Source organism: Myxocyprinus asiaticus, chromosome 30 (assembly GCF_019703515.2).
Source record: "Myxocyprinus asiaticus isolate MX2 ecotype Aquarium Trade chromosome 30, UBuf_Myxa_2, whole genome shotgun sequence".
Taxonomy (NCBI): Eukaryota; Metazoa; Chordata; class Actinopteri; order Cypriniformes; family Catostomidae; genus Myxocyprinus; species Myxocyprinus asiaticus.
In genome coordinates, this window is record NC_059373.1 from 21,893,855 (window position 1) to 21,917,240 (window position 23,386).

At 37.4% G+C, this 23,386-nt stretch overlaps 1 protein-coding gene across 1 annotated transcript in view; it reads left to right on the top strand.

Moving 5' to 3' along the window:
- adgrb2 (adhesion G protein-coupled receptor B2) overlaps positions 1-23,386 on the top strand; it is a 445,556-nt gene that overhangs the window by 236,771 nt on the left and 185,399 nt on the right. Inside the window, exons 3-5 of the mRNA XM_051664567.1 lie at positions 318-404; positions 3,455-3,640; positions 15,492-15,656. Coding sequence (XP_051520527.1) covers positions 318-404; positions 3,455-3,640; positions 15,492-15,656 — 438 coding nt within the window. The remainder of the gene's footprint in view (positions 1-317; positions 405-3,454; positions 3,641-15,491; positions 15,657-23,386) is intronic.

The following is a 23,386-nucleotide window of genomic DNA, read 5'->3' on the forward strand; positions in this document are numbered from 1 at the left end:
CTCAAATGTGCATTAAAAACTTACTTTGACTGTTTACTAAGGTTTTAGTTGATGTGTTTTAATTCACATCACCAGAATGTATTGCTGGTAAGGGGGGTTGAATAATTTAGATTGCAACTGTATATCTTGGCAAAAGAATTGTTTGTTTTGATTGTAAAATATATATTTTTATGTAATTATTACTTTATTTTATAAAAGCACTTCACTTCGCATCATGCCCAAGACCCTGTAATCATGGTAAAATCCCTATGTAGTAACTCATGACCTCTTTTGGCTTACTGCTTTAATATCTCTCATTGTTTGTTTTGTCTTTCCAGAACCTGATGATGACGAGCAGAAGGTGAAGGTGAAGACGCAGAGGCCGCGGTCAGCTGACCAGCCAGGTGTGTTTCAAGCACAAACAGGTGAGCTCCTTCTCCTTACCTCTTGTTGTAGCTAGTAATTGCATTTCAGCACCATGGACAGCACGTTGATGTCATTAAAGGAATATTCCAGGTTCAAGTTAAACTCAGTCAACAGCATTTTTTGGCATACTGTTGATTACCACAGAAAAATAATTTTGATTAATTCCTACATGTTTTATTGTATTTTTTTAAGCAAAAATCTGGGTTACACTAAAGCACTTACAATAGATGAAAATAAGGCCAATCCATAAATGTTATAACACTTGCTGTTTCTAAAATATAGCCACAGGATGTAAAAATGTGCATGCTAACATGATTTTAGTATGATGGAATCGCTTACTAACCTTTTCTGTGCAAAGTTATATCCAATTTTACTTATATTTTTCCATGACGTTGTAACACAGAAAACATAAAACTATCACAAAAAAGATGATTTAAAAAAACTTTACAGCTTAAATAATACACAAGTTATCAGAATTAATATGTTTTATTAATTATAAACTTTCTGCCTTTAAACACTAAAAAAAAAAAAAAAAAGAAAAAGAAAAGTGGCTTTTAAAGAAGAGGAGGGAAAAGATTAATTAATTTTTTGGGTAATCAACATTATGCCACAAATGTTTTCAAATGCACTTAAATTGTGTTGAACCTGAAATATTCCTTTAAGGCTTGAAGTGAAAAGAGGTCCGGAAATTACAAGCGCAATTTTTTATTTTTTTTTTGCCTCTTTGATTTAAATCTAAGATCTGTTATATATATATATATATATATATATATATATATATATATATATATATATATATATATATATATATATACACTGGTGGCCAAAAGTTTGGAATAATGTACAGATTTTGCTGTTTCGGAAGGAAATTGGTACTTTAATTCACCAAAGTGGCATTCAGCTGATCACAAAGTATAGTCAGGACATTACTGATGTAAAAAACAGCACCATCACTATTTGAAAAAAAATCATTTTTGATCAAATCTAGACAGGCCCCATTTCCAACAGCCATCACTCCAACACCTTATCCTTGAGTAATAATGCTAAATTGCTAATTTGGTACTAAAAATACACTTGCCATTATATTCAACACAGCTGAAAGCTATTTGGTTCGTTAAATGAAGCTTAACATTGTCTTTGTGTTTGTATTTGAGTTGCCACAATATGCAATAGACTGGTATGTCTTAATATTAGGTCAGCAATTTAAAAAAAGAAACAGCTTTCTCTAGAAACTCAACAGTCAATCATTGTTTTGAGGAATGAAGGCTATACAATGCTTGAAATTGCCAAAAAACTGAAGATTTCATACAAAGGTGTACACTATAGTCTTCAAAGACAAAAGGACAACTAGCTCTAACAAGGACAGAAAGAGATGTGGAAGGCCCAGACACAATTAAACAAGAGGATAAGTACATCAGAGTTTCTAGTTTGAGAAATAGATGCCTCACATGTCCTTAGCTGACAGCTTCATTGAATTCAAAACCAGTTTCATGTACAACAGTAAAGAGAAGACTCAGGGGTGCAGGCCTTATTGGACGAATTGCAAAGAAAAAGCCACTTTTGAAACAGAAAAAGAAAAGATTAGAGTGGGCAAAGAAACACAGACATTGGACAACAGATAATTGGAAAAGAGTGTTATGGATCTTAACCCCATTGAGCTTTTGTGGGATCAGCTAGACTGTAAGGTGCGTGAGAAGTCCCCGACAAGACAGCCACATCTATGGCAAGTGCTACAGGAAGCGTGGGGTGAAATTTCATCTGGACAAACTGACAGCTAGAATGCCAAGGATCTGCAAAGCTGTCATTGCTGCATGTGGAGGATTTTTTTGATGAGAACTCTTTGAAGTAGTTTAAGAATTCCGAACAGATTTTTCAAATTGTAATAGTAATTTTTCATGTTATTAATGTCCTGACTATATATGTGATCAGATGAATACCACTTTTGGTGAATGAAAGTACCAATTTATTTCCATAAGAGCAAAATCTGTACATTATTCCAAACTTTTGGCCTTCAGTGTGTGTGTGTGTGTGTGTGTGTGTGTTTGTATATATATATATATATATATATATATATATATATATATATATATATATATATATATAGTCCCCACCAGCCCCCAAACATCTATTCTCCACCCATCAGTTCTGCGGATAATGCTAAGCTCTGACTCACCACATGCAAATGAAGATGTAATGCGATTACGAGACGTGCAATTAATTTGATTTGCCCATTTGCTTCGTGATGTTGCCTCTATCCAAGGACACGGCATTTAGAGACGACAAAAAAGGAATCGGGGAACTTCATCTGCTGTATTCCCACCCGCTAAGATTAGCCCAGGCTGTCGAGGTTGCTCCTGTTGTTTAATTTGCTGGAAGCCTGGGAGGGACAGAATCTACTTGAATACTTAAATAAACTTTTGGCCTGAGGTCCTTTACAGTGCTGTCTACCTCATTTACCATCTCAGCTGTTCTGAAGACCTCCCTCTGTCTCTCACCACCAAATCGTGGAGGAAGAGTGACAGTATGGTTTCTCAGGAAGGGCTGTGTTCTCTAAGTTCACAATGCGTTTAATGGAGCCAAAAGTCTGAGAACACACTGAAAATCTGGGATTAAAATTCTAATTATAACCTTGAAATAAGCAAATTCGATACCTTTATAACAAAGAAGCATTGAATTGCATAAAAAAGTAGGAAATATTTAAGATTCTTTTAAGTCATTAATAAAATGTAAGCAAATTTGTGACATTGATCATGCTAACTCCTTTATACAAAAGGTCAGATTTCCTTGCTTCCATTAAAGATGCTCTTTGGAACATTCTCAAACCATGATGAGATAACATGGATCATCAGGTTTTGCACAAACTTGTTGGGTCGATGCCAGCTTGAGTGCATTCTGTCATTTAGGCAAAAGGAGGACATAGAATTACTACTTTTATTTGATAATTGTCTGGGTCTGGCCATATCTGCCTTTGTATGGTCATTTGTCTCGGATTCAACATTTCTCTCGCTTTCTCTCTCTATTTCTCACTCACTGTATCTCTGTTTTTTAGGTGACCCAGCAGCAGAGGAGTGGTCTCAGTGGAGTGTGTGTTCGCTGACATGTGGGCAGGGTTGGCAAGTTCGTTCTCGTTCATGTGTGTCTTCTCCTTACGGGACCCTCTGCAGTGGCCCGCTGAGGGAGACCCGACTCTGCAACAACACTGCCACCTGCCCAGGTGACCCGCAGCATCAAGCAGGTAGAGTACCTCCACACTCTTGGACGCACACATACTACATACTTACACATCCTATAGAATGCATTGCATGAGAACTGTACACAAATGACACCATTAAACTTTTAGCTGAATGTTTGCTATTGCTCTGTGAAGTGCGCTTTGGCCATTGCATGAAAAGAAACTGAAATGATCTTGCACAGTTTTGTTAATATCGTTCCATTTGCACTACACACACACACACACACACACACACACACACATGCACACACGCACACACACACACACTGACACTCTCTCCACAGCATGCTTAAAATACACATGCATGCCTGCATACACTGACACACACACTAGTAACTAGATAATATTTCAATAGAGCATAGAGTGTCTATTGTGGCATTGTGCACAATGGGCACTACTAAGACTCTTTGTACTGCACTGATATCTTACAAGTCTCCCAGAATAATTTTTTTATGCGTCTACTTGAGTGTTTGTCTATCTGAGATGTGAATTTTTTTTTTTATTTAATTTGTTTATTATTATTATTATTATTTTATTATTTTCTTTTTATCTGCATATTGGATGTCACCATACCGAGTATGAGCATGTTTAAAAGCACATAATTAGATAGATAGTTCTGGTCCAGGTTGCTGATTGGTCAGTACATTGCTGCAGCCTTACTAACAGCTATGATACAAAACATCTGTTCACCTTTGTATTGCTGCCCTGTACTCATAAACCATTTCAAGGACTATTTGTTGGTTTAAGGAAGTGACAGCTTTATTCCTTGAACATTTCCAAGTAGTTGTCGAACACTTTCAAAACAACAGTGGGAGGCACTTCAGTCAAAGTGACTTTAGCATGATTAACAATACTAACGCTACAATTATTGTCATAAAATGCCATTATTAAAATGTGGACCATGTTGTTTGGTGGCTGGATGCTCCATGGATGCCTGAAACTAACAGAAATAAAAATGTTTAGATATTCGAAAAAGCAACCGCAAATGGACGTCAGAACCACTGCAGTGAAGCGAGACTGCTGGATACTGCAGTATTACTGTAGCACACATCTTAACTCTGGTAGGAGAATGACATTTATGCCAACTAATTGTAAGTTTGATAAGTAGAGCTCTAAAAGTGACTATATATCGCTCTCATTGTAATGACTAATGCTGCACAAGTAATTTACTATACATTTAGTCAATTAGAAAATGCTTTTATCAAAAACGACTTGCAAATTAGGAACACAAAAGCATCTATGAGCATCTAAACTACACCAATGAACATCCAAACTACGATACAGTTTCATTTCCTTTCTCGCTTGAACGCTCAGTATCAACAACACTTCTGGATAAGTTACACAGATAAGGTAAACATTTGATGTTCTTTGAGAAAATATGTTAACTCAGAGCCTTATTTAAAGGATTCAGTAATGATACCGGAAGTGCTCCCAGGCAAGTAGTGTTCTAATTCTTTTGTTATTGTTTACATCCTCGAAATGGTCTATAGAGGCCAACTGTTTACATTAGTAATTAACATTCCAATGAAAATACCTGTGCTTAATATTTTTATTATGTAGTAAGCCATGCTGTATTGTGAATATAATCACTCTAATGCACATTGTGACTAACAACCACCTAGCTCTTACTATATTCACAATATAGTATGGCCTTGAGTGCCTTATTGCTAAAATGTGGGTTAAAATCTTTCCCGATCCACAGACCTGATGTAGGTCTTGTTTTATATATATATATATATAGGTGCATCTCAATAAATTAGAATGTCGTGGAAAAGTTTATTTATTTCAGTAATTCAACTCAAATTGTGAAACTCGTGTATTAAATAAATTCAATGCACACAGACTGAAGTAGTTTAAGTCTTTGGTTCTTTTAATTGTGATGATTTTGGCTCACATTTAACAAAAAACCATCAATTCACTATCTCAACAAATTAGAATACATCATTAGACCAATAAAAAAAAAAACATTTTTAGTGAATTGTTGGCCTTCTGGAAAGTATGTTCATTTACTGTATATGTACTCAATACTTGGCAGGGGCTCCTTTTGCTTTAATTACTGCCTCAATTCGCCGTGGCATGGAGGTGATCAGTTTGTGGCATTGCTGAGGTGGTATGGAAGCCCAGGTTTCTTTGACAGTGGCCTTCAGCTCATCTGCATTTTTTGGTCTCTTGTTTCTCATTTTCCTCTTGACAATACCCCATAGATTCTCTATGGGGTTCAGGTCTGGTGAGTTTGCTGGCCAGTCAAGCACACCAACACCATGGTCATTTAACCAACTTTTGGTGCTTTTGGCAGTGTGGGCAGGTACCAAATCCTGCTGGAAAATGAAATCAGCATCTTTAAAAAGCTGGTCAGCAGAAGGAAGCATGAAGTGCTCCAAAATTTCTTGGTAAACGGGTGCAGTGACTTTGGTTTTCAAAAAACACAATGGACCAACACCAGCAGATGACATTGCACCCCAAGTCATCACAGACTGTGAAAACTTAACACTGGACTTCAAGCAACTTGGGCTATGAGCTTCTCCACCCTTCCTCCAAACTCTAGGACCTTGGTTTCCAAATGAAATACAAAACTTGCTCTCATCTGAAAGGAGGACTTTGGACCACTGGGCAACAGTCCAGTTCTTCTTCTCCTTAGCCCAGGTAAGACGCCTCTGACATTGTCTGTGGTTCAGGAGTGGCTTAACAAGAGGAATATGACAACTGCAGCCAAATTCCTTGACACGTCTATGTGTGGTGGCTCTTGATGCCTTGACCCCAGCCTCAGTCCATTCCTTGTGAAGTTCACCCAAATTCTTGAATCGATTTTGCTTGACAATCCTCATAAGGCTGCGGTTCTCTTGGTTGGTTGTGCATCTTTTTCTTCCACACTTTTTCCTTCCACTCAACTTTCTGTTAACATGCTTGGATACAGCACACTGTGAACAGCCAGCTTCTTTGGCAATGAATGTTTGTGGCTTACCCTCCTTGTGAAGGGTGTCAATGATTGTCTTCTCGAAAACTGTCAGATCAGCAGTCTTCCCCATGATTGTGTAGCCTAGTGAACCAAACTGAGAGACCATTTTGAAGGCTCAGGAAACCTTTGCAGGTGTTTTGAGTTGATTAGCTGATTGGCATGTCACCATATTCTAATTTGTTGAGATAGTGAATTGGTGGGTTTTTGTTAAATGTGAGCCAAAATCATCACAATTAAAAGAACCAAAGACTTAAACTACTTCAGTCTGTGTGCATTGAATTTATTTAATACACGAGTTTCACAATTTGAATTGAATTACTGAAATAAATGAACTTTTCCATGACATTCTAATTTATTGAGATGCACCTGTATATATATACAGTTGCATTTTGTTGGAAATTAATGAAGGAGATGAAATAACATAGTCATGTATTTATAAATAACATAGTCATAATCACTCTGTGTAACTTTACTATGTGCAACTTAAATTAGATTTCTCCTTGCTCTTAAAATGCTTAGTAGTGGATGCAAATTTACCATCATATATTGTTTGCCCTTTATTCAAGAGGTCAAGAGGTTCATCAGCTGTGTAGTTCATTCCGTGTGGTAATTCTATAGTAGGGTGACTCAATTCACCTCTTAATTTGCATTTAGCCAGAGTTCTAATATTAAGCATCTGGGCTTTTATGACATGGTTGCCATGTTCAGCACCTGATATTTTGCAGTCTTTCATGGTGTATGGATCAGTGCTTTAGAATGTGATTTAAAGAGATAGTTCACCTGAAAATGAAAATTCTGTCATCATTCACTCACTCGCATGTTATTTGAAATGGGGTGTTTTTCTTCTGTGGAAGACAAAAGGAGACAGATTATTTTGGTGAACTATGCCTTTAAGGACATCGATGATTTTAGCCAGAAATGTAAGGAATAAAAGTGAAGGATTTCTGCTGGAAACACATGCTTGCAGTGGATTGATTCGGATCAAGGAGGTTTAGATATGAATGACTGACATTATGTGCCAACGTGCAAACGTTTGAAACAGATTTTCGATGCTTAAGACATAAAGACTGATTTTAGGGAACTACACATCAATACAAGATTGCCAGCAAAAATAATGCAAGATGCTTGGGTTGAGTTTTTTAGATTATTTATGCTGACAACATAAACAGACAGGCAATGTTTACTACAGGGAAAGAATTGGCAGGGAAAGACAATGTGAACTCTCATCAATACGCAAAGTAGCTACTAGAGTTTCCCATTAATTACCTGCCACAATGCGGCCAGCCACAGTTTCATAATGAACCAAAAATATTTTTACACTTCTCATAATAACACAAAAGGTCTCTAACGCTGTGCTTTGTGCCATTGCTTTAGCAAAGCATCTCTCACTCCCAGTCAGTCACACACCCCCAACCCCCCACACCCTCCCCACCCCCACTGTACGGGTGCATGCTCAAACACGCACACGCACTGGAACCACCTGGCTGCATCAGAGACACCAAGGCATTTTGAGGACACATATCTAGCTAGCTAAGTTTAGCTAATTGTCTAACGTTAACGTTATTACCAGCGGCTCTGACAACATAACTATTTTCAGCATCTGAGGAGCAAGTTGGCTCATTATGTAACGTTAGGCTATTTATAATGTTAACCAATCAAGTTAAAGTAATGCTACTGTTTTTAGCTTAATGTTTGTACCCTTGATTTTTAAGATCATGAGCATTTTTAAATATTTCAAGAAGAAAGAGCGAAATCCACCACCAAATGAGGAAGAAACAGCTACAGAGGTATCTAGGATAGCTAGCATAGTTAGTTGGCAAGTCAATAGCCAAACAGATTATTCATATGCTTTTGTCAAGAAATAAATTGGAGTAACAGTGGAATTGTAACATTAATTGTTTCTTTGTAGCAGAAGAGACAACTTCTCCAGGTAGCAGAAGAGACAACAGGGGCAGCAGGAGAGACAGCCTCAGCTGACTCTCATAGAGGGACAGACATTCAGAGAGAGGCAGCAGGGCAGGTACTTCCCATAGGGGCAGCAGGGGAGACAGCCTTCCCTGAGGAAAGAACAGCAGGTGATTTTGACAGCAGAGAAAGGGACAGTAGGTCAGAGTAATTTCAGTTCAGTTTTTGAACTGCGTTAAACTCCATCTCGTTAACCATATTTTGTGGGTGTGACTTTTTTGCCGTGTCATCACCATTCATATCTAAACAAGCAATGTGTTTATGATTAAATTACTACTACAGCTCAAAACTGTTTACAAGAGCACAAAGTTCTTCATAGCTCTATCCTCTCAATGTTGCTCTCAAAGTGCACCAGATTGATGCATTTAACTTTAGAATGCACAAAACTTTCTTCCATGAGAGCATGCTCCTGGACCCCCTTAAAGGGTCCGAGGTCCACCCACCACAGTCTCACAAAATCCTGTGTGAAACACTGGTGTATGTGTGCACAGTTTATTTTCACACTCAAGAAAAGTGTTTAACAGGAATATGCACTGGTGAAAAGGGACCTAGTATATTTGAGATTAGCCTGAGCTAGTGTAGCTTCAATGTAGCTTAGCTCTCAATGGAAGTCCCATGGTCCTCCTTTTGGCTCTCGTTCAAACAGAGCTTAATTGATTTGCCAAAGCAATTATGGCCAGGTTTATTTATTTAGTTTAGAGGAGAGTTATTATTCAAAATTGATCAAGCAGATCCTTCAAATGAAAGTGGTGCTTTTAAAAGAACAGCAGTTCTGGCCGCAGTCTTGTCTTAAATTGTCCCTTGTTTGCTCGTTATTTGATCTCAATCTCAAGCGTGGTCTAAATTATTGACACCAGCCATCGATAGTGGTTTCCATCAAAATTACCATTGCAAATGATTACATTTCAGCATGAATTAACTTTGTTCCAACTACAATTATTTGTGCTGCTCTTCAGGAAAAGCACAGCATTTTTTACTATTTAGACAACTGTGAACTGCATCCACATGAACCATACCTACCTGAGATTGGAAAACTGCTTTCACACCAACCAAACAAACCAAACCGTGATGTCAATATGGTCCATACCAAACTCTGTAGTATGAAAGCACCCTTACATATCCACACATCTCATAAAACAAAATTGTGAATAACATTGAAGTATGATGTTTTTCTGTCTAAACAAAGGCTAAGATATGAGTCAAAAGATTCCATGGAAAGAAAACAACTTATATGCAATGCTAAAATGTTCATCCCAATGAATCAATATTAATGTATTCATGATAGCCTAAAGAAATTCTATCATCTCTGCACAATGGGTTGGATGATATGCCTGGCTCTGCTTTGTGCCTGGGCACTAGAGCAGAGCAGAGCTTTCCTAAACTTAATCTGCTCCACTTTAATGAAGAAACTCTATTGAAATTTTACGGGTCTATTGATGAATAAAATCTGATGCAATTATCTCAGAAAGGTAAAATGGTGGGTGAGGCCTAGATTCAGATGGGAAAAACATGTTTAAGTAAACTTTTGGAATATGAATTTATTTAATTGATGCTGTTTTTTTTTATTTATTTAAAAAAGACATGCTCTCCCTCTGTTTTCCTCTCTATTGCTTTAGACTGTTGTTTTGACTTTCTAGCCTATAGCTATCTGTTATTTAATGTGACATATAATCGGAGATAAAGCAGTGCGTTAATGTTGTTTTGAGCTGGATATGGATGATGCGGTTGCTGATATGTGCTGGGGAGATCTTGCACTGAAACAAGAATCACCTCATTGTTCAGCTAGTCCGGTGCAGCTTTAGTGTGTTATGCTTGACATCATGCAAAGTCCTGTTTCTCTATTTAGTAATTTAATGACTTTACATGTTTAGCAATTTAACCTTTTCCAGTTTTTCCTAGCATATTCCCCAAATATCTATGTGTGTTATTGTGTTCAGTCAGCTGTAATTCATGCTGGGCACTGCATACAGCAAGTAAATGAGTCTTAGGGCAAAAGGGGCAATTACAGCTATTAACTAACAGGTGGTGCTATGCATTTATTGTTTGACTTTTAAGTCTGTATTGATACATCCAAAACAGGGATTCAAGGAAAGATCATTTGTCACAGCTTTTTCACTTTGGCTCAATTCTCGAATGAGAATTATTATAATTTTTTTTTTTTTTTTTGTTTTTTTTCAAAACATTAAGTTAAAATCTCTGAACAATTAGTTTCTTATTCACACCAGATTTAAATTTCTTATTCATTTAAGCAAATTTCACATGTTTTGGCACATGTTTGCAAAATAGTAAGTACAATTGTCTTCATTTAGCACAATAACTAAATGCACATGGCTTGCTGATCAAAACTGATGAGTTGATTCTCAGTGAAATTGTCATACACTTCACAACTTCTAAACATTATTTCATCGTGTGAGCCATAACATGCAAAATGATCCATCCAGTTATCAAAATCTGTCAGATATACATGTATATTCCATAAATATCTATGACATGGAATGTTTTTTTTTTTTTTTTTTCATGGATGTCATTTTGTGGCAATTTTCTGTTCACTATATATGACTTTACATGTAAGAATTTTTTAAAAATGGACATGCAAATGTGAATTTCCTGTTTACTTGTAACACATTGCTACAAAAATACATTTACTGTATACAAACAAATGTGCATATGCTTTTTCTGTGTACTACAGTATTGTACAGTATTGACTGCAATAAAATGTATACTGTGCATTGTATGTGTTAATATCAAAATATGTTTCAGGATCACTGTACGTAATATCTAAGTCATTTTCAACATTTAAATGGCACACAACCCTTTTCAATCCCTGTAGCTTTCACAGCCACTGCACAGGGTTTGATGTTGTTCTTTTGGGCAGGTCTGGGAATGCTCTAATGGGACATTGCTCTATTGGTTTGAGGATTGCTGTTTGTCCTGCATGCCCAGTCCACAACCACCTCTCATTGCCTGTTTATGTATTTCTATCTGTCTAAACTTTTGCTCTAATTTTCAACCATACTGCCTTCTTTGTTTTGTTTTCTGGCTATGCAGTCTGCTGGTCAGTTCATACTTGTTTTGTATGTTGTTGTTTTATATAATAAAAAACAAACAAACAATGCAACTATTTAGTACATAAACATACAGTACACATGCACATTTGAAAATTTAACAGTGTTATTGATTGCTTAGTGTTGTCCAGTGGCAGTGGTGTCTCTGAGTCTGTGGCAGGCTTCTACAATAAAAAGTAAAAAAAGGCTTGAGTTTTCTCCTAAGATGTGACTCAATTTAGTTTGGTTTGGTTGAGCCATAAAGTTTGGTATTATTTTCTCAAATTTAGGGAAGAAGGTAGAGTGAATGATTTGATAGTGGTCACAGTGTAGCAAGAAATGTTCCTCAGTTACTACAGTTCTCTGTGTGCATCTGTCTTTCTCTGTCTGTCTGTCTCTTACTCTGCTGTAGGATGAATCAGTAGACCATTTTGGGGAAAGGATAGGCAGGCTCAAAGTCTCTGTGTGAGGTTGCAAAGTCATTGATTTGACTGAGATTGCAGTACATTATGTAGTATATAGAGAGCAGTGAGCACTGCAGGCATATCAGGCCAGTATTCAGCTTCTTTCAATGCCACACAAATCAGTATGGTTATCCTAAAGTCACGTTTTACCCATTTGAGCTCTCAAACATTAGCATCATCAGGCCAAGACATGCTAACACCAGTGGCAAAATTTGTGGAAGTCCAGCCAAGCATAGAGCTTGCTGATTTGTTATCCATATGCCCTTTAGAGCTTTCAGTCCGCTGTAGGTTATGACACATTGACCTGATTAGAGAAGATTAGTTATTTTAGCACATCTAGTGGCATCAAGTGTTCAAATATGAACATGCCCCAAGCTCACACTATTTGTTGAAGTTGTCAGACAGCTATCTCCAAGTTTGTAATTGGCTACCATTCATAGTAAGGCTGGGTCCAGATGTAGATTTTTTATTTATTTATTTATTTTTTTTTTGTTGATGCATCGTGATATTCATTTAAACAATCTCGATATTGATTCTTAAATCCCCAGATAGATCTTTTACTACATGTGGCAACCCTCTACAATTCGATTAAATACACTTGCATATGCAACCAAATTTCATGCAATGCGACTAAAATGTCTATGATTAGCCAGTGGCTGGTAAATTTTCAGATTTCATTCACCATTGTTTGAGTAGTATGGGTTCCTGTAGCTCAACTGGTAGAGCATAGCATTAGCAATGCCAATATCATGTGTTCAATTCCCTGGGAACACAAACTGAAAAAAATAAAAAAATAATATATATATATATATATATATATATATATATATATATATATATATATATAGAATCCTTTTAAAGTCACTTTGGATAAAGGTGTCAGCCAAATGTGTAAATGAGTAGTATAGTGAGGATTAAGTTCAGCACCATGATCAATGTGTGTTAAAAGGTTTGGTTTAGAAGGTTTTGGTTTGACTCATTCAATGGATTTTATTACTGAAATATATGCATATGGACTGGAATAAAATCAAATTGAGAGCTTGTGAATCAATATCAAATCAGTAAATCTGTATCAACACCCAGCCTTAATCAACAGAATGTGATCAGATTTTTATTTTGCCATTTACCGAGCCCCGGACTGTCACAAAGAAAAGTGAGATTTTAGAGATCTAATTCACTGATATCTGTCAGGTAGTAGGGACATTTCATGCATATACACCAATCAGCCACAACACTAAAACCACCTGCCTAAAATCGTGTAGGTCCCCCTCGTGCCGACAAAGCAGCTCTGACCTGTCGAGGCATGGACTCCACAAGACCTCTGAAGGTGTCCTGTGGTATCTGGCACCAAGACATTAGCAGCAGGTCCTGTAAGTTGCGAGGTGGGACCTCCATGGATTGGACTGGTTGGTCCAACACATCCCATAGATGCTCAATCAGATTGAGATCTGGGTAATTTGGAGGCCAAGTCAACACATTTAACTCTTTGTCATGTTCCTCAAACCATTCCTGAACAGTTTTTGCAGTGTGGCAGGGCGCATTATCCTGCTGAAAGAGGCCACTGCCATCTGTGTATATCTTTCACATAAAGGGGTGTACGTGATCTGCAACAATTTTTAGGTAGGTGGTACATGTCAAAGTAAAATCCACATGAATATCAGGACCCCAGATTTCCCAGCAGAACATTGCCCAGAGCATCACACTGCCTCTGCCGGCCTGCCTTCTTCCCGTGGTGCATCCTGCTGCCATCTCTTCCCCAGGTAAACGATGCACACGCACCCGGCCATCAACATGATCTAAAAGAAAATGTGATTCATCAGACCAGGCCACATTCTTCCATTGCTCCATGGTCCAGTTCTGACGCTCACGTGCCCATTTTAGGTGCTTTCAGCAGTGGACAGGGACAGCATGGGCACTCTGACCGGTCTGCGGCTATGCAGCCCCATATGCAGCAAGCTGCAATGCACTGTGTGTTCTGACACTTTTTTTATCATGCCCAGCATTAAGTTTTTCAGCAGTTTGTGCTACAGTAGCTCTTCTGTGGGATCAGATCAGACGGGCTAGCCTTCGCTTCCCACGTGCATCAATGAGCCTTGGGCGCCCATGACCCTGTCGCCAGTTCACCAGTTGTCCTTCCTTGGACTACTTTTGATAGGTAACCAATGCATACTGGGAACACCCCACAAGACCTGTCATTTTGGAGATGCTCTGACCCAGTCATCTAGCCATCACAATTTGGCCCTTGTCAAAGTCGCTCAGATCCATACGCTTGCCCATTTTTCCTGCTTCCAACACATGAAATTCAAGAACTGACTGTTCACTTGCTGCCTAATATATCCCACCCCTTGACAGGTGCCATTGTGACTAGATAATCAATTTTATTCGCTTCACCTGTTAGTGGTTTTAATGTTGTGGCTGATCAAGCAAGCAAGTCTAATTGCTTGATAATGAGGCCAGTATGTGGCTTTAGAAGTCTAATTAGTTTAGTTACTTCAACACTAAGTTGTTCCATCCAGCTGCCTTCTCTCATCCTTGCTCATTCGCTTCATCTGGACTTTTGTTTTTTTGTATCCTTCGTGCTGTTCAGCCATTGCTCCTTTAAGCTCTGCACTACAGAGCGCTATCAATTATTAATCAGCATGCATAATTCACAGTACACTCCTGCCCTACAATGTAGTGGCCTAACATCCACTCCCTCTCTCTTCCATAAGCAAATCGAGAGGAAATAGCATGGGTAGAAAGTTGTTGTGCCCTAGTTTAGAATGTATGGCTGATCTTGGCTGTCTTTTGTTTTTGACTGTTGTAATTTGGCAAAAGTCATTCACACCCTCATCTATAGCATCGTATCAAGCACATAGTCATAATTTGAGCATTTCTGAATTTTTGTCATCTCCATTTGACTTCTATTAAAAAGAGTTTAGGAATATATCTAAGGAATACTTATTCCTATTTCATATTTTATTAATCACATTAAAAAGAAATGGACCACGTTAACATTGTGCTTTTATTGATATTCAAAGACTTCTTGAGGGGATGTAAAGTCATTGAAAAATCTCCGCATGACCACAATCAGCTGGACGCGTTTCATGATCAAACAGTACATTTAATCTAGTTTTGTACTACCAGGCCTTGATCTCTGGAACTCTGGGGCTCCTTCCTACAGGATGAGTGACATTTCATTCATGTTATACATGCAATCTCATATTCATTTCCTTCTATGCCCTCAACCCTTGATCATCCACTCTGACACTAGAGGAAGGGCTTCTGAAGGGTGCGACCCGATCTATTGGTTGTTCTTCAGGTGGGTGGGATTTCGCCTCCCTGTGTCCTGCCCCAATGGATTGCAGCTGGCTTCTGAAGAACCCTTGGCCCCTCCTCCCTTCATCATCCCTCATTCCCATTGGTGGTTTTGTTGGTGTTTGCAGTGCATGGGCTGTGGGAAGAGTGGTCTCCATGGAGCCTGTGCTCTGCCACGTGTGGCCGTGGTTCTCGGACCCGGAGCAGGATCTGTGTGGTACCCCAGCATGGAAGCATGGCCTGTGGGGGGCCCGAGGTGCAAACCAAACTCTGCAATATAGCTGTATGCCCTGGTTAGTACTAATCTCCATTTCCTCATCTCTCAGGACTAGAGATCGACCGATATTGTTCTACAGTAATCTACAGTAAGTGGTCTCAAATGTATTTTCATCTTTGAAATGCTATGTGCTACTGTACATAAAAAGTAATTTCTGTAAACAATACACTAGAAAAGCAAGTAACTTCACCTAAGCAAGTTACATTTAACTTAGGTTAACTTAGTTTTTTTAGAAACCCATCAAATTGTTTCATTTATCAATACACCAGATATTAAAGAACCAATAACCAATTAAGTAGAAAAGTGTGAATATCAGTAAAATAATAATAATAATAATAATAATTATCGGTTTATCTCTAGTCAATATACTCTTTCTTTCTCTTCTGTACCTCAGACCTGCATATTACTGCTTGAATTTTCTGCCATTATGCCTTTTTCTGAATGACTTCCTTAATTTTACCCTTCTTTCCATGTTCAGTATTTCCTCCTGTCTTTTCTCTCTATTCACATGTCCTCTTGTCTCTGACCTTTCCTTTTCCTTTTCTGTGTGCCGTCTTTATCGCCTCTAGTTTCACTCCAGTCCACCTCATGTCAGTATTTCCCTCCTCCTTTTCTGTCTCAGTCTGAAAGCCACTTGAGCTCTTTGTTTTCTGCTTTCTCTTTCTGCAGCCATGCATTGTGGTTTTCTCTGGATTTCTCTTATTATGCCAGTCTCTTGAATTTTTTAGTTGAATGCTATTCAGACAGGGGAAAGTGGTGTTCAGCCCTGACTCATGTTATTTGAAGAAATAGTTCACCTAAAATGAAAATGATCTCATCCTTTACATTTCACCCTTGTGACTTACATTCTTCTGTGGAACACAAAAGGTGAGTTTTTGAAGAAACTCTTTTCCATATATTTAAATTGAATTGAGGAATGAATCTGTCAAACAAACATGTCAAAACTATCATTAAAGTAGTCTATGTGTGCTATACAGTTGAAGTCAGAAGTTTACATACACCTAAGGCAAATACATTTAAACTCATAGAACTCATAGACATTTAATCGTAGAAAGCATTCCCTGTCTTAGGTCAGTTAGGATCACTACTTTGTTTTTTTTGTTTTTTGTTTTTTTGAATTTTAAGAATGTGAAATATAGTAGAGTGGATGATTTATTTCAGCTATTATTTCTTTCATCACATTCCCAGTGGGTCAGAAGTTTACATACACTTTGTTAGTATTTGGTAGCACTGACTTTAAATTGTTTAACTTGGGTCAAATTGTAACTTCTCACAATAAGTTGCTAGAATGTTGGCCCATTCCTCCAGACAGAACTGGTGTAACTGAGTCAGGTTTGTAGGCCTCCTTGCTCGCACACGCTTCTTCAGTTCTGCCCACTAATTTTCTATCGGATTGAGGTCAGGGCTTTGTGATTGCCACTCCAATACCTTGCCTTTGTTGTTCTTAAGCCATTTTGCCACAACTTTGGAGGTATGCTTGGGGATATTGTCCATTTGGAAGACCCATTTGTGACAGAGCTTTAACTTCTTGGCTGATGACTTGAGATGTTGCTTCAATATATCCACATAATTTTCCTTCCACATGATGCCATCTATTTTGTGAAGTGCACCAGTCCCTCCTGCAGCAAAGCACCCCCACAACATGATGCTGCCACCCCCATGCTTCACGGTTGTGGTGGTGATCTTCAGCTTGCAAGCCTCACCCTTTTTCCTCCAAACATAATGATGGTCATTATCTCCAAACAGTTACATTTTTGTTTCATCAGATCAGAGGACATTTCTCCAAAAAGTAAGATCTTTGTCCCCACGTGCACTTGCGAATTGTTGTCTGGATTTTTTGATGGTGGTTTTTGAGCAGTGGCTTCTTCCTTGCTGAACAGCCTTTCAGGTTATGTCGATATAGGACTTGTTTTACTGTGGATATAGACACTTGTCTACATGTTTCCTCCAGCATCTTCACAGGGTCCTTTACTGTGATTCTGGGATTGATTTGCACTTTTCACACCAAACTTTGTTCATCTCTAGGAGACAGAATGCGTCTCCTTCCTGAGCGGTATGATGGCTGTGTGGTCCCATGGTGTTTATACTTGCGTACTATTATTTGTACAGATGAACATGGTAACTTCAGGTGTTTAGAAATTGCTCCTAAGGATGATCCAGACTTGTGAAGGTCCACAATTTCTTTTGTGGGTCTTGGCTGATTTCTTTTTATTTTCCCATGATGTCAAGCAAAGAGGCACTGAGTTTGAAGGTAGGCCTTAAAATACATCCACAGGTACACCTCCAATAGACTCCAATTAGTCAATTAGCCTATAATTGCCTAAAGGCTTGACATCATTTTCTGGAATTTTCCAAGTTGCTTATTGGCACAGTTAACTTGTAAACTTCTGACCCACTGGAATTGTGATATAGTCAATTAAAAGTGAAACAATCTGTCTGTAAACAATTGTTGGAAAAATGGCTTGTGTCATGCACAAAGTAGATGTCCTAAACGACTTGCCAAAATTATAGTTTGCTGATATGAAATCTGTGGAGTGGTTAAAAAATGAATTTGAATGACTTCAGCCTAAGTGTTCTGACTTCAACTGTATATGTTTTGAAGCGATGTCATAGCAAATGTTTGAGGAACAGATCCAAATTTAAGTAACCGAGTTTCTTGGTATCCGCCATAGAGAAATCACTATTTCTCCATCATGAGAGAAATAGTGATGTCTGATTTGTGAACGATTACTCTTTACTCATTAGATCATTCTTTTGAGTCAGATCTTTTGAATTAATTGATTGATCCTTTTTACAAAACAAGTCTGAACCATTTGTTTACCATCAGATTGATCAGTTCTTCAGTAGAAAATTCACTCAATGTCTCAATGACCTAGTCGCAGAGATTAACAGCTCACTGGAAGGGAAGATTTTTGATTAATGACTTACTGTAAACTGACTTACTTGTCCTGTTCCTCACACAGTTGCTACCATATAGCTTGCCGTAACCATACGATTATTTTGTATTATTTTGTATTTTTAATTTTTTTATTATTTGTTTACATTTTACGAAAAGAGTGGCCAGGGTATTCTCCTGAAATTCACCTTCTATTTTCCATGGAAGAAAGAATGTTATACAGGTTTGGAATGACATTAATGCCAGAAATTTCTTTTATTGATGAACTGTCTCTTTAAGCTGATCAGGACTGCAGATGAAGCAATTGACCCTTCGCTAAGCTCCGCCCACCTTGCTTATGGTTGCTCGCTCTGCAAGCTCTGCAGAACTCCCCATAGGAATGAATGGGAGATTGTCGTGAATGACGCAGGTTTTGGCAAAATATTCTCATAAACGGAATGGATAATATTTTTACATGGGCTGGTATGAAGAGTTAAATTGTTATGCATATTTATCTGAAGTTTTTTGTAAAATAAATGGTTAAATTACACAGTAATTTGATTAAAAACTGTGGAGTCTGTGAATCAGAATCAAGGCAAACAATTATTAGTCACTTGAAATGAGAAAAACTTCATTTACTAGCGATTACACATCTAATAAAATTAGCGTTAATGAACAGAGCTGTTTATAACATCTCATAACACACTCACTTTGATGCTGTGAACTGATTATTTACTATCAATTTTACTGTAACTTGAATCAAAACATGAATGAATTAAAATTCAGTTATTAGCTTTAATTTACCTTAGAGCAAATGTAGGTGTCATTGCAGATGTTACATGTTCATTTGAGAATGAGGGTTAAAACAGTTTAATCCATAATATGCTCTCATCCAGATTTATTTAAAGATTATTAAAAAACGAAAGTAAAACACTGTGTGTATCCTCTCTGGGTAACTCGTGTCACTATTACAAATGACCCGGCAACAACGTGTTTTAAATTATTTATTTTTTTGATTATTTTGACAAAATCCTGCTTTAAAATACTCAAACACACATGACTTCCATAGGCTGTCATTGGAAAATAGCAAACGCATGTCAGAGTAATGGCATCAGGGCAACAGTTGCTAAGACATGATTGGTCAGAAGCACTTTTAAGACGTGGCTTAGCGAAGGTTCAATTACAGTTACCCACACCTGCTGCGATTTGTTCAACGACAATGCAACTCTAGCATTAGAGTGCAGGATCAATCTCCGAGATTAGTTATTACCTCACTGAGATGAGCAATAAATCATTTGTCTCTTACATTTCAATTTGGTTTCAGTTAGATCACTCATTCCTACATGGAGCTGAAAACCAGTTTGACATATGAAGGGTTAAGGGTGGCAGCCAATCACTGTGATTGTCTTTTATTTTAGGAGGCACAAATGAACAGCTGGGCCAGTTTGGCCAGGTGAGCTTTGACTGACAGTGATTACAGCCTGTCGTGGAGCAGATCTTCCACCTGTCCTCACCTACCGGGACTCACCCATGCATAAACCCATCTCACCCTCTTCATATTCAAAATCTCCTCATGGATGTCACTTAAGACTCCTGCTGACATGTAATCTCATGATATCAGTTAACATGGGATAAGACGAGTCAATATAAAATACCTTCTCCTGGTCTGCAGTAAAGGATGATTGGTTGTGCAAATCTCTGTGGATGTTTTGTAAACATCAGCATGTTTACTCCTACATTACTTCATTGCTATTTGAGTGTATGATTACAGTGATCGTTTGCATCTTTTTAATCAAAGTGTAAGCAAAGTGTTTCAGTTTGTCTTCTAGTGCAGTCAACAGACGTTATTATAAGTTACTCCTATTAATTAATGTTTGCTTGTGTGGTGAGAGCCTGAAAGGGGATGGTGTTTTTTTATTTGTTTTTTTAATGTATATGCTGCTTGTCCTAATTAAAATTGTGTTTCATTAAAGAATAAAGGATGTTTCTTAATCTTTTTCTTTTAGGAAGGTTTTGCCTCAGATGTTTTTCAGACTGCACTCTATTGACTTGAAAATGAGTTAGTTTTAAGACTTATTTTGTGCCAGCTTGCCATAAAAGGCAAAAGAAAGAGAGCTCTAAAAAGTTAGAGAAGGGAGAATTTTTTTATTTATTTATTTATTTATTTTTAAGTAAAGAGCAGCTCTTTATTGAAAAGAGGGATGATTATATAGCATGAGCCTTGAAGAATAGATGACTTCCTGTTTTTGTGTGAAACAGGAAGTATAGATGCAATTGATAAATAATAAAAATAAATAAATAAATAAATAATAATTAAAAAAAGATAAAATAGCTGTTATTTATGCTTTTACTTTTTTGTCAACAAAAATATCAGGCATGTGTAATGAACAGTTTAAAAATATAATAATATGCATATAATATGTACTATTATAGAAAATAAGTTTAATTTAAGTTTCACTAGTTGCCACATCCGCCATTAATTACAATTGGTCTGTCAAGCCAGCACGCATCCAAGTAATCCCACCTCTTCTGCTACGTGGTAAACTGCGAGCACTGAATGCATCAAGTGTCCAACATTCTACACAGGTTTTTATTTAATTTTTTATTGTTTTTGGTTTTTAAAAGTACTTTTGGGTACTCATATTGCTCTACATCTCATTTCTCACACTACTCAACCTAAAAAATTGCATTGGATAGTGCTGAAGTACGCCATTTGGGACACAACTATTGTCTTTGAAATAAAAAATAAAAAAGTTATCTCTTGTGCTTGTTTTCGTTTAGCATTTTGTGTCTGTATTGCAAACGAGGGACACTGAAAGATGTGTCCATTTACCTTGCTGTTGCAGATGTCAGCGTTCTTACCTTAATTGTGCTGTTAATTTCTCTCTCCCTTTTTCGTGTTTTTGTGAAGGTAAAGTGAAATCCCATAAATGCTAAGCTGTGTTTGTGTTTCAGCTGCAGCTGCAGCTGCCATCTCTCCTGACAACCACAACATGTGGGAATATTTCTCCTCATTGTTTTTTTTGTTTTTTTTGTGATGATGAGTCCAATGCTCTCATGGAGGCATAGACAGACAGGCCTCATTTCTCCATGTTTATTGAGTTTGTGAGGATTAAGAATATTATTTTTTTTGATCATGCTCTTGCTTTGATACACAGATCCTCCAAGATCCCAGACAGAGACAAGCAGCTGCGTCTGGTTGTGTTTAGATATGTGAACTAACAACAGAGATAGGAATAAATAAATAAATAAATAAATGTCATCATTTAATCATCCTCATGTCTTGCAAATCTTCATCTTCTTTCTTCTGTGGAACACTTTTCAAAGAATGAACTTGTTTTTCATGACATCACAATAATTTCGGACTGGAGCTCTCAAACATCAAAAAGGATGTAAAAGCACCATACAAGTACAGTCACCCAAATGACTAGTTCGCTATAATCCAAGTCTTCTAAAGCCATTCAATAGATTTGTGTGAGAAACAGACTGAAATATATGTTGGTGACATCTACACTAACTCTAAGAAATGTGCGATTGGTTGAAACTGTCTGTGCTGTCATTTAGTTTCTCACACAAAAATATTGTATGGCTCCAGAAGACCCCATTCATTGTAATTGGACGAGGGTGAGTAAATAATGCAATAATGTATTTATTTTTTATTTTTTGCTGGGGTATTCCTTCAATACCACCAGTCTGTACTATATTACTAAATCAACATCTTGGTCCTACATGGAATACATTTTTGAAGCTCATAGGGACATTTTTCACAGTTTGACAAACGTCTGCTTTGAGAGAGCAAAGGTGACACGGGCGTTATCGTTCATCATGTGCTCCGTCTTCATTGGATTTCATTAGACTGAGAGATAATTTGATTTCAGTCCATACCATCAATCATATTCAGATACACTTGAATGAAATATGCATCAACACCACCCATCCACAATTTAAATAAGATAAAAGTAATATCAGAGGTTAATACTGTATGTGCAGATCCTGGTATTATCACAGAAAGTCAAAAGACGTAACATCTCCCCTACTGTGAAATAGATGGTGCATGCTTGAAAGCATTCATTATATAAACATAAAGCCATATGAATAATGACACCATTTGATGGATGATGTTAAAGCATAATTCTTTCTTTAGAACATACTGAATATGTGTCGACCGAGGCATTGAGGCCATCTAATGCTTTGCAATGTTAAAAGTCTCATGGCTTTTTTCCCCCATAATATACAGCAGAAATTCAAAATTTAAAGGCTTTGCTTTTGCAAAATGATGCATACGTTTTGTAATGGCAGCATGAGCTTATAAAAGGACCATGTGACAAGCCCTATGTACAGTATTATTTATTCACAAAGAACTTCACCAGAAAACATGGAACTCTTAATCAAGCAAGAATCAGTCGCTGACTATTGATCCCTTGTTTCAAATGCAGGTCATCAAATATGCAAAAGATCTCATTTAGATCTGTGTTAAAGGGATAGTTCACCCCAAAATGAAAATTCTGAAATCATTTACTCAGCCTCATGCTGTTCCAAACCTATATGGCTTTCTTTCTTCTGCGGAACACAAAATAAGATGTTTGGCAAAATGTTATTCTCAGTCATGAATCCCATTATAGCATTTTTCTTCCATAGTATAAAAGAGAATGTTGACTGAGGCTAACATTCTGCCTAGCATCCCTTTTCTGTGTTCCATGGAAGAAAAGCAAGTCACAGAGACTTGAATGACCATGAGTAAATGATGATAGAATTTTCAGTTTTGGGTGAACTATCCCTTTAATGGATTGCAGGACATATACTGGCATACACTGTTGATGTTATGTGTATACATTAAAGTTAAATGCATTTTGTGGTTTTGCTCTTTTATG